The following is a 12022-nucleotide window of genomic DNA, read 5'->3' as shown; positions in this document are numbered from 1 at the left end:
TACGTACGATTAGACACTTCTTTATAGATCTTATTTTTTAATTCATGTGTTAATTTATAGGTAAAATAATAATTGAGAATAAATAAATGTTGGACAATATTCATATATTGGCAATCATACAACTAAATTCTTCATCTATTATTTATTACATATTTTGAAGGTTAAGTTTATACAGTTGATAAAAATTGAAGGCTATAATTCTGATTAAATAAAAATTCTTTTATATTTAGGTTCCTTAGGTTGTTTTTTATTATTTCACACAATATATTTGTATGAACATGTTACATACGAGCAACCGGCTTTAAGCCAAGTATTGAAAAGCACTTTTCCATTATAATTGCGGTAGCCTCTGTTAATAGGATACGACCAATATTTATGTTCATTATTTCCCCAAGATCGTTCTTTTCGACACAATAACAGTTATCATAGAATTCTGTGAAGACACATGAGATTTCGTAACAATAGTCGCACAGTGGATGTAAGTACAGATCTTTCGTGATTTTAACTAATACATCGGGAAATTGAATTAGTACTTTAGCTAACTTCCATTCTTTTTCGTGTTCCAATGAAATTTCTGAATTCTGTGCCATTTCTCGTAATTTTTCCTGTGAAATATTAGCTGCTCTTGCGATGGAGCGTATTCTTGTTAAAGCGTACAATAAGTATACAGCGGTGTTACCCTTATCTTCTAACATTTTATCAAATGAAAACACATATTCGTGATTTCTGTTATGTGATAAATCTGCGTACTTTATACATCCATAAGCAATGGATTCTTGGGCAGCTTTTAACTCCTCTTCCGTGAGTACTTTGTCACGTTCTCTTTCTTTTAATTTCTGTAATGCCCTCCTTAAACCTTAAATAACAGACAAGTTAATATATATCCGTTCGTTCAAAGAAACATTGATAGTGTATTAAAAATTACCTTCATCCAATAAATCATTTAATTTTACTGTATCGCCGGATCTAGTTTTAAATTTCTTTTTATCGCTACCAAGGACTACGCCGAAACCAACGTGGTCCATTCTGTGGTAGCTCTTTAAAATCCCTGCACGCTCACCGCAACTTTTTAATACTTGAAAGTGCTTTGATTGACCACCATCTGTCACATATATTAACTGCAAAGATGTATTACTTATTTAAAAAAAATAATAATAAATTTTGGGTTGAAACGTAATAATCAAAAGTATATAAATACCCAATTAGCTTTTTCCTCTTCCAGGCGTTGTTTAAGGGCTGCCATATCCGATGTATCATACGTAAAACCACCATCGGATTTTACGATAGTCAGAGGTATCTCATTATCGCGGTTACTCCACATTATCTTTCGTCCTTCGTCTTCTTCCAGTAGACCTTTTGCTTCTAAATCTTTCACTAGCTCCTCCATGTGTTTCTGATAATAAGATTCTCCTCTTTCTATTAACGTGATGTCTAATCGGGCATACACTTTTTCGAATTCTAGAATTAAAACAGATAATCTGTTTTAGAAGACTGCGAGTACCTTACCATCTTAATTTTACAATATTAATTGCTATTTACCCTTCCTGGAAGCATCACAGATCAATTTCCATGCTTTTATCATGTCAGGATCAAATGCTTGTAACTTGACAACACAGTTGTAAGCACGTTTTTTAAATTCTTCATCCTTATCGAATCTTTCCTTCGATTCTTTATAAAAACTCTACAAATTTTCTAAGTTAGTCAAATAATTCTGTAATATATTTAATCCATTAGATTGTAAAGAAGAGACGTATTAGAATTACTTGAAGATCTGTGATGGATGGAGACACGTTTAAGTAATCAGGAAATTTATCTTGAAGGTGAGCTATCAACATCCCAAATTGGGTACCCCAGTCACCAACGTGGTTTATTCTTAATACATCATGGCCTAAAAATTCCAGTAGCCTCGCAATACTCTCACCGATTATAGTGGATCTTAAATGTCCAACGTGCATTTCTTTAGCGATATTTGGACTAGAGAAATCTACAATCACCCTTTGCCTTTTCATATACGGTGGATGTACTTCTCCGCTTTTAACTAAATTACTTAAAGTTGTTTGTGCAAATTCTTTTTTTAAAAATACATTTATAAAACCAGCCCCCGCAACTTCCAATTTAGATATTAAATCCGATTCCTCTACTTTTAACATTATATTGTTTGCAACATCTCTTGGTTTTGTTTGAATTCCTGTAAAAGTTCAAGAAAATCTATGTTGAATCAATAATAATTAACATGTGAATTCCATGACCTGATATTAATTCTTACCATTATTATTAAGCAGTTTACAAAGTGGCATAGCACTATTACATTGATAATCTCCAAATTTTGGATAGCTACTAGACGTTACAACTACTGGCGGATCACAAACATCTGGATATGCTGCCAAAATTGCTTTCTCAAATAAATCGTATAACGTATCGTATACGCTTATTACATTATTTATTATCTTCATCTGGCTCTGTGCTTTCGCTCGTTCAGCTTCGATAGTCTATTCAAAGAAAAATTAGAAAATCATTGAATAGGTTTAAAATTATATTAAGCGAGTTAAGTTATCGAAACAAACCCTTTTTAAAATAGCTACTCTGTGTCGAAGCTTTATATTCTCTTGTTCCAGTTTCAGGTATTCATCTTTCGGTACTGATTTTATATTAGTACAGTTAGATGTGATACTTAATCGCAAAAATTCAATTTCTTTCTTCAAAAATGTGATCTCGTTCTCCTGCAATAAGGTGCGCGATTATTATAACCTATTTGACAACTTCAAATAATGAGTCACTTTTCTAACGACTTAGAAAATATAAATGAAAGAAAAAAATTACCGCTGCAGCTGCTCTTTCGTTTAAATCCTTTAAACTTATTACGGACATTCTCTCAAAAGTTTACCGTGGGTAATGGTATAAAAATAATGCACGTGGGCGTTTTCGAAAGCCTTATTTTCATACCATTCGATTGTATGACCGATGGAACGGCATATTCATAATAAATTACCAATCTAAATAATATGTTACAGAATCGAAATAAAACGTTTTTCAACATATAATATTCATTTTTACGTAGTATATTCACAATACCTGCAGTTCTATCAAGCGCATACACGAATTAATTACTACTACAATCAATCATCGTGACCCTTCTAACAGCTGCTAGAATGTACGTTCCTTCCCTTTGTTTTCTAGTATAATTTGTTTTATTATTTTCATGCGTTTCTGTACGGGATTATGCTTCAAATTATGTTATTTAAATAAATATTGCAATTTATTAAAAAAAATTTCATTTTATTGCTCGTGGCGCCATCTCTGTGAAAAGTGCTCAAACTGTTCGCACAGCGTTATCGACAGCGAAGTGAACTACCGAGAGACTGGTGGTGCCATCTCTGCGAGAAACGGTGAAACTATACCGCAACAAGCTTCAGCGCTTCGCGAAGAGATGGCGCCACCAGTCGTTGAGTAGTTCACTTCGCTGTCGATAACGCTGAGCGAACAGTTTGAGCACTTTTCACAGAGATGGCGCCAGTGGTCCAAATGAATTATTTTTTAAAGTTAATGCCGCCAATTTTAAATATATCTTCTATGTATTTAAACTGCTGGATGCACGTAAGCATGCTCTTTCTTCTTGTTATACGTGTCATACGAAGGAGCACGAGTTTTAATCTTATTAGTTTAATTACAAAGACAAATTTATAGAGTAAACAACGATTTTCATTTATTTCTTGAAGTTTCTCTTAGTTCCTTAATCATCATTGCTATTAAATCTTTGTCGCAACGAAATGAAATCCTTATTCGCTGATGTGGTATCTCTGAAATTTCTGGTGTTTCTTCCGCTCGCTGCGCGTCCATGCAAACGAAAGGCTCAAGAAATCTGTACACACAATTAGAGACATTAGTGACTGATCGTTATGTGCGCGATTAGAGGAGAAAATGAATAACGTGTTTTACCAACAAGTGATCACGGTAGCAGACAGAAGTCAGCATCTGTAAAGACCATTAATTAATAACAAGCTGGTGTTATTTATCTTGGATAATTAAAGTTAGTTAGTTAAGGGAGATACAGTTTCTTTTTATATCAATTATTTATTTTCCATACAAATTATAAACATGTTTTTCAAATACTGTACATATACTGAATTCTATTATATTTTTAAACCTCTAATTTAATGATATATCATTTCGTTCCTTATTTACTTGTTAAATCAACTACTTTGATCCTCGTTTCGTTTTATTTATGATAATATACAGGTAGACCCCATTCTTTCCGATCAATATTTCATTCAATCGTTTTTATAATGAAGCTCAATTCTTTGATATGGCAGTTCCAGGATATGAAGAAATGTAAATTGCAAATAGACGCGGGTTTCTAATTTTTCGAAACAATCCTTTAATGCGCCACAAGAAACGCGGTCGATATTTTCATAGAGATATTTTTTACAACAGCTTAAACTAGCAATTTGAAAGATCCAATCATTCGTCGTCACGAAACTAAAACGTTCAACTCTGTTAATCGCAAAACAATTTCTATCTCGTCTTAATCTTAATCGCTAAATAAACTTTTGTTTGCGGTACACACGTCTGTGTCTCTATGAAAATACGGACGACAGACTTCAGCGTTCGAGATTTCCAAGTACAAAGGCTAAGTTTGATAATGAGTTACAAATAAATTAATTTTGCGTTCTCGCCTGATTTGGTGCACAAAACGTAGCCACTGGAACTTCTCTTTCGATGAACTTTATGTAAATATATACAAAGATATTTAACAAATTTCGCCATCGACCGTATCATGTATCGTGTACAGTGCGCGAATCCTTTCCACTTTTTTTTTTCTTTTTCTCTTTTAACCCCTCCCCTAATTTACTTCTGCGTTTGTATCTCTTTACGGGTTTCAATTTAATTCCTTTTTCTTTTTTTCTGATATCATCAATATAGAGTGAGAGAGTGCTATTTTCTATCTTCACAGAAGACATAGATAAATATATATTTTCATAATCTTTTCTTATAAATGTAATTCGCTTACGTTAAAATCATTAATCGTTAATGTTAATAATATTAGTGTCGGTGCTCCATTTTTTGCGATTTCAAACTCTTCCCATATTTTTTTTTTTTTTTTTCATCGTAATTCTCGTCCGAACGAAAATTCGTCTAATCAAAGAGAAAGAAAAGATGGTTGAGTATCTTCTAAATATATTGCATATAATTCCTTGTTCTTTTGTAATAATAACGATTTATCTTGGGTCGAGTTAGAACCATCAAAGCTTTCATTGATCAATCGACGCCGAGAAACGAAATCAATTTCACCGCCGTGTGCATTTATTCGCGTCCATTAAAAGTCGTTCGAAATTATAGAAAAATATTCCTCTTCTCTCCTTTTACCATCTACCAATTGCTACCAGTAGAAAACCGAGCGGGCCAATTTATCGGCAATATTATATCATCAAATCATCCCGATGGTTCCAAGTCTACCTTAGCTTACACACAATTTAGCAAAATTACAATTTATAGATATAACATGTAAAAAAAAAAAAAAATAAAAACGAGACTTATACAATCAATTATTACAAAAAAAAGGTAACAATAAGTAAAAACTGTGAAAATCGTGAAAGCTGCCAGTTATTGAACGAAAGCCGCATACGTTATCAATTAAACACATGAGTTCCCTTCGTTATTCAGTCAATCACTTAGCGAATTTAATTCTCACCCCAAAAATAAAAAGCGACATATTTCTGACTAAAAGAGAGATCAAAATACATTGCCACTTGTTGCGTAAAAGTTAATTAAGGTAAAGAATACGGTAAGTATTAATTATTTCCTTAAAGTATACATGATTCCTTCCTGTGTTATCTTAAACATTCACTGCTCCTTGGGCAAGTCCTAGTCGCGGAACACGCAATCGATCAGATTTAAAGGGTACGTGAAAAGTCTCCGGGTGCATTTCTATTACGTACGCGTAAATAGTCTCTCCGGGTGATCTGACTAAATAAAATTAATCGCAGAACTTTTAAATGGCCCTCTGCTCTACACTTTAAACAATTATTAACGAGAATCGCTGTACTCGAGTGAAATTTCTCTGACCTACACGTCGAGAGGTCCAAAGTGATCATTAAGTACGAAATGTATCGTTTAAGCGAATGTGGTCGGCTCTTCTTTGAACACAAGAGAGAAGAAAGGGAAACGGAAAATAAAGCTCGAGCGTTCGTTCTACTTTACACTGTTCCGATTAATTTCGATATTCCCCGGTTGAGAGAAAGTGAATCGATGGACGACCGTGTGATCAAGGCGAGAGGGAGAGAGAGAGAGAGAGAGAGAGAGAGAGAGAGAGAGAGAGATAGAGAGAGAGATAGGGAGAGAGAGAAGAGTGTCTCTGCTCGCGATGGACACTGATCGGTGACCCAGCGCTAGCAATCGATAGAAATCGAGTGTACTCGCTTGGTATTGCGTGCGATAGAAACGATAAAAACAAACGAAATACGCTAAGTAAGAAATTCATTCACGTAAGAACTATAGAAAAAGGAAAGAAAAGAGTAAAGAAGATCTTAGAGTACGAAATAAAGTGATTACAAAAAATACAAACACATCCCTCTAATCTAAGTGTCGCTGCCTAACTGTGGGTGGGTTTGCACGACTGCCAAGTGCGTTCGTTAAAAAAAAAACAACTGCCTCTTTTAAAAAGTACGTAAAAGTCATCAAACGTTCTCTGTGAATTAGAAAGCTCTGCAGCGAAAGGTTCTTACTGTTAGTCGTAATACAGCTAAGAAAAAAAAGAGAAAAAAAACGGTTCTATAACAGAAAAGCTTATAGAAAGGTCTCTGTAATGGTTACTCTCGACCCTGCTCGATTTGGATAATTGAAAAAGAAAAAAAAAAAAAGAAAAATTATAATAACGATAATATAACCAAGGAGACTTAAGAAATCATAATGGCATTACCTCTCTATTCAACTTCCGTTTCGTTTAAAACTTAGAAATCACTTAGATAACTTTATACACGATCATTTATAACAATGTAAATCGTAATCATTGCATTAATATTTAACATATATATTCTTATATGTTATATATGTATATCTGTGTGTGGATGTCTTGTCTGATCTATTCCCTAGTTTAATAATAAAACTATAATACTAAATTATTTTTATATAAGTTGGTACCACGCCTTTCCGAGATCAGAGTCTGTTTCTCATCTTTTCTTTTCTTCGTACATTTCCCTCGTATCTTTTTTTTCCTTTTCTCCATACCAAAAATTTATTGTCGTCAATTTCAACTTAACTTTTATTTATATCTCTTTTATTAAAACCGCGACGCGAATTCGATCGTTTGCAAGCGAATGACGGATTATTCATAAAATATATATATGATATCTGTTTCGATATAAAATTTACAATTTCGTAATCGGGAACGCGCTTCCTGCGGTGATCACGAGCAGGAAGCTCTTTCCAGGATACGTTCAAACACGCGTACCAATTACCTTCGTTTCCTTTTTTTTTCTTTTTTTTTTCGTTTCTTCCTATTATCAGAACTTCGCGTTTTTTCCTTTTTTTTTTTTGGTTTTGAATCAAACTCAAGCTCGGGCTGGCCAGTACTTCTAACGTGTGAGAGTGTGCTATGTCCTCGTGTACGTATACGTGTGTAACGTGTGCGTGTATCCGTATATGAGTTTCAAATTCTCTTTTAGGGAGTTTCGTTGAAAATGTTCGGGAATACTGAACAAAGAAACGCCTAATTCGCTTAAAAATTATAATCCGTGTAAAAATTTCCAAATAAAAATATATATATTTATATATATTTATATATCTATAATATATACTCGTTCGATCTATTTTCTATCTTTAAAATTAAACATTTCCTTTTCTTTTTAGCAACAGAACATTTTCGATAGAAACTCTTATATTTAGACGCGAAATGTGTCCGTGTAATAGTACGAGCGTGTTTACAGTCCTGTATTCACGCTTAACCCTTCAAAGCATTCATTTAAAAGAAGCCAATCGCCGGAATCGGGGAATAAATAAAAGTGGAGGAGAGAAGTCGAATAATAAAAATCGCTTACATATTCGATATGTAAATCGATGAAATCGAAATTTCGCCTATTTACCGTGCCGCGATACGATAGAGATATCGTCACGGTGGATGAAGGGGGACGCGGGGATAAAACGAAAGAAGGGGGGAACTAAAAGAGTGTTCAATCGTAGCAAGACGTCGTCAGGACGCTTCAAAGGGTTAACATTCTCGTGTGTAATTGTGTACATGCGCGTATGGATGAATTTTTTTTTTTTTCTTATGTGATGGTAGGCACTGATGGGGGTGGATGGCTGCATGGCGAGCAGGTTCAAGCAGGCTAATCCTTGATCAATCTGTATATGTGATGCTGCGCACCATGCTCGGACGTCGACACTTCGAACACGTATGCCGTGCACAGTAACGTTTCCTGCGTATCCCTGTTCGTAACAACCTGCAATTTCAACAAAACCGATAAATCCTTCGTCGCGCAGTCGCCGTACGAAAGTGCGACCACGCGTCAGATTCCTAGCCGACGTAAACCAATGATTCTGGGGGGGCCTATGCAACCTCGACGAGCTTCTTTCTCTTCTTCTACGTTCGAGGAGGTGTTCCAGACTTTAATTAGAAACGAAAAGCACCGATAGCAATCTATCTTGCGTCTATGATTTTAGTTACGTAAAATAACGATCGCTCGTGCCCGTATATCGCTCTTACGTAATCAACCCCCTAAGCGGTAAAAGCGGATAAATTCGTTAGAATAAATTATTCGCGCAATTTGCTCTACATAAACGATTTAAATGTAAATAGCGTTTTAAACGGTCCGCACGATCCTCGACGAACGATCACGCACGCGTTCGATTAAGCGAATCGTTGCTTCCCTTGAACGGGGGGAAGAGAGGGGAAGGAAGATCGTGCTGCGTACCTGGAGAATGGTGAAATTCTCGAGAACGCTGTTCATCATGTACTTTTCCGGCAGGTGCTTCAACTTGTGTATAAAGTTGATCATGTACTCGCACATGGGCGAACGACTGATACGATAGACGAACCTGCCATTCTCGAACCTAGCGTACTCCGTCTCCACTTTTTCCACCACCTGTTTCCCGAAAGAGCAGACTTTGGTCGAACATGTTATCGTCATGTTCTCGTTGCTCTCGTACCTGTGAACAGTATCAGTTTCTTTCGTTACGACATCGAGCCTGATTAATTTTCCCGGCGCATCGAACAGCAGCCCTCGAACCACCGCCGTTCGACAGTTCCACCACACTTACTGGCTCGTTACACCGTAGAAGGCTCCAGCTTCGTCCTGGATGTTCGTATTGAGATCAGCCCAGAATTTGACAAGGAAGAAAGCCGCCTGTGGTCCCTTGTCGTAGAGTTCCTTCAGGCCGCCCTTTTTCTCTGGGAATTTGTCGTATATCTGCCTGACGTCGACAGCCTCTAGTAACGGATCCGCGTATGTCGCCGATCCTCCTATGTGGACGAACAGGTGCTTGTGGTACTGCAAAAGAAAAGCGCGGAAAAAAACAAATTCGAACGCTTGCCGAAGTGAAATTGCGAATTCCGTTCAGCTGGCTCTGCTAGGTTGCTCGACGAGAAAGAAGCAATTCCGAGGAGGGTTACACACGCTCACGTTATACGTACGAATCCATTGCCGCTTTTACTTCTTTATTCATTATACTTGTACATGATCTCTTCGATTCGTACTGCTGTAATCTGGTTCCTATATCTAACAGGGTTTGTCGAAAGAGCTAGAGAATCGAGAGAAGAAAAAGGGGAATGTGATCGACGACTCCGAAAACGATCAGAGCGGTTCGATTCGTTTCCTCTTCTTTGCACGCTGTTCTGCGAAGGCGCTTGCCATACGTCTCGGTTTACTTTCCACGGGGGTACTTACAATATCCTGGTCTCTCTGTTGGTCCATGTAGGCCGAGAACTCGACAAGCCTGAGCTTGTGGGTCGCGATGGCACGTCCTTCCCAGGGCGGGGGTGGTTGAGCCTGGACCATGTCACCGCTCGAGACCGCCGTCGCTGGTTTCCCGGTGTACGCCGGCTGCGAGAACGGCTTGACATCCTGGGACGTTCCTGGCTGCAGACCCGGCTGCCAGAATTGCTGAAAAGTCGATATCTGTTTTCCTTTTGCGGCATCGTACGGATTCTGCCGAGCTTCCCGCCATTGAGGAACGTTTCTAGGTGCGCGGCGCGTTTCGAAGCTGTTCGAGGAACACCGCGCACACGGTGAATGTTATAACATTGTTCTCGGTTGAAGCGTGACTTTTCAACGAGCAATCACTTTTAAAGCGGCGTAACGAAATCACACTTCGCCCGGGAACTTTTCGAGCGTCACTCTCTGTGCTCGTACGCGATAGGTACGCGAAATATTTGCACCGTTTGCGGTATCGTTACAAAAGTAAGCGAAGCGATTAAGGCGATTAAAGTTGCTGGACCGCTCTGTACGCGTATACGTACAGACTAAATGCAAATACTTGTCGTACCAATTATATGCTCTACGGTTTGGAGCTATTAGTCCTGCGGAAATGAATTAGAGCAGCTTCGGAAGTGTTAATTGCTAAACATGAAAGAGGAAACGAGGTGTCTTCCAATTTAACCAAAGCTAACGACACATCGCGATATCGATTTCTGTCTCGTTCAATTAAAACACGCTTCATTTCGAGACTCGCGTTAAAATAGCGAATCCAATTGATAATTTACATATAATTTTACCTTGTTAATGAAAAAAAAAGAGAAAGAAATTTCGATATAGTACCAGGAAGAGACTTCGGTTACCTCCTTGAGCCATCGAACCCTTGGGCGAGGAACGATCGCGACGCTTTTGGACCGCGGCCAAGGAAAATTACACAAAAATGAATAAATTACGAAATACACGGGTGAATTGTAAAAAGAACATACGAACACAATAGCGTAAGGGAAGTAACAGTAGTCGTATTACGTGAAGAGAGAAAGACAGTTTTGGTAAGCCACAACGGTGCTTCGCAACGTGTAATTAATGTCCAAAAATTCCGTATACGATATGCAGACCCGTGTATGTACGTGTGTATATATGCCCAGGTGATACATATGTAAAAAAGATAGAGCGACGGACAAATTGAACAATACACAACAAGGGCCCCCAGGGGCGTATAGCAGCAGAGAGCAAGGGGGTGTCGTATTTTATGAGGATGGTTAGTTTTTGTCGCGCAAGCTTTCATGATTAAAACAGAGAGTCAGAGAGCAAGAGACACAGAGAAAGGTGGCAGTGGCGTGATAAGTGAAAAAAAAAAAAGTAAAAGAAAACGGTGGAGATCCTACGCTTGAAGCTGCATCAAACGTTCTCTTTCATTCTGGATCCCTTTTTTTTCTCTGACCAAGAACGAGTAACTACTTCGCGACGTGAACAAGAAAAGTGAGAGAACGGAATTAGTTAATAAAGTATAAAGAAAATGAAACAGAAATTGTGTTTTATATGTGTGCGAACGAAAAATAGAAGAAAATAAGTGAATTATTAAGATGGAGAGACGTGACCGCGTCGCTTGTAATTTCTTCGAGCAATCTTTGCAGTAAGACCAGATTTGAATTATTAGATGATGAACAAAATCGTGAGACTTTAAAGAATGAAAGAAATTGAAAAGGATACTCACGTGACGTTTAAAGGAAAGCGACAGAAACCGCGACAAGAACGCTGAGGTCAGTTTAGACAAACCACACGGCTGTGATCGGCCTTTAGCAAGCGGATTAGAGACGGTTACAGGGCGAAGCGGTTAGAGAGAAAAAGAAAACAGATACGAACGCCAAAGAAGAAGCCAAACCGATAGTGTGTGTATAACAGCGATCATGGTGGACATCCTCAAGACGACGAGACACCGATCGTTCGTCCCAGCGAAAAGAGCGATCGCGAGGGGTAACGAGAGATCAACCATGACCTCCGACTTCGTCGATGACCGAGAATACGTTTTTTCAATCATTTCGCTTTCATATAATTGCCTATTATTTGAATTAATACGAATCATTCTCTTGGCAATCCTCCTTTCGCACGTTCGATCA

The 12022-nt window shown here is 37.7% G+C and overlaps 2 protein-coding genes across 9 annotated transcripts in view; both read right to left on the bottom strand.

Moving 5' to 3' along the window:
- Positions 1-248: 248 nt before the first annotated feature.
- Argrs (arginine--tRNA ligase-like protein) lies at positions 249-3121 on the bottom strand. Its single transcript, XM_076893915.1, has 8 exons — positions 2821-3121; positions 2565-2720; positions 2267-2489; positions 1764-2188; positions 1540-1681; positions 1199-1458; positions 926-1118; positions 249-856 (listed from the first exon to the last, which is right to left on the bottom strand). Exons 1-8 carry the CDS (start codon positions 2866-2868, stop codon positions 282-284), a joined length of 2022 nt encoding a protein of 673 aa, XP_076750030.1. The 5' UTR covers positions 2869-3121; the 3' UTR covers positions 249-281.
- A 5025-nt stretch (positions 3122-8146) lies between these two features.
- Positions 8147-12022, bottom strand: part of Scalloped (TEA domain transcription factor 1 homolog scalloped) — a 120651-nt gene continuing 116775 nt past the window's right edge. For all 8 annotated transcript variants that reach the window (XM_076893585.1, XM_076893590.1, XM_076893584.1 and 5 more), the window contains 4 exons: positions 9879-10094; positions 9253-9482; positions 8907-9141; positions 8147-8435 (listed from right to left, as the gene is read on the bottom strand). In XM_076893585.1, the coding sequence (XP_076749700.1) occupies positions 8322-8435; positions 8907-9141; positions 9253-9482; positions 9879-10094 (795 nt within the window). In that variant the 3' untranslated portion in view covers positions 8147-8321. The remainder of the gene's footprint in view (positions 8436-8906; positions 9142-9252; positions 9483-9878; positions 10095-12022) is intronic.

The sequence above is a fragment of the Xylocopa sonorina genome, chromosome 4 (assembly GCF_050948175.1).
Source record: "Xylocopa sonorina isolate GNS202 chromosome 4, iyXylSono1_principal, whole genome shotgun sequence".
NCBI lineage: Eukaryota > Metazoa > Arthropoda > Insecta > Hymenoptera > Apidae > Xylocopa > Xylocopa sonorina.
The sequence above is the reverse complement of the archived record's forward strand: the minus strand, read 5'-3'. Positions and strand labels throughout refer to the sequence as shown.

Bases quoted from the DNA above. Each gene is read 5' to 3' on its own strand.
- Argrs (XM_076893915.1), bottom strand. From the start codon at position 2,868: ATGTCCGTAATAAGTTTAAAGGATTTAAACGAAAGAGCAGCTGCAGCG. The intron at 2,721-2,820 runs GTAATTTTTTTC...ACCTTATTGCAG, and splicing joins ACGAAAGAGCAGCTGCAGCG to GAGAACGAGATCACATTTTT. The intron at 2,490-2,564 runs GTTTGTTTCGAT...TTCTTTGAATAG, and splicing joins GAGTAGCTATTTTAAAAAGG to ACTATCGAAGCTGAACGAGC.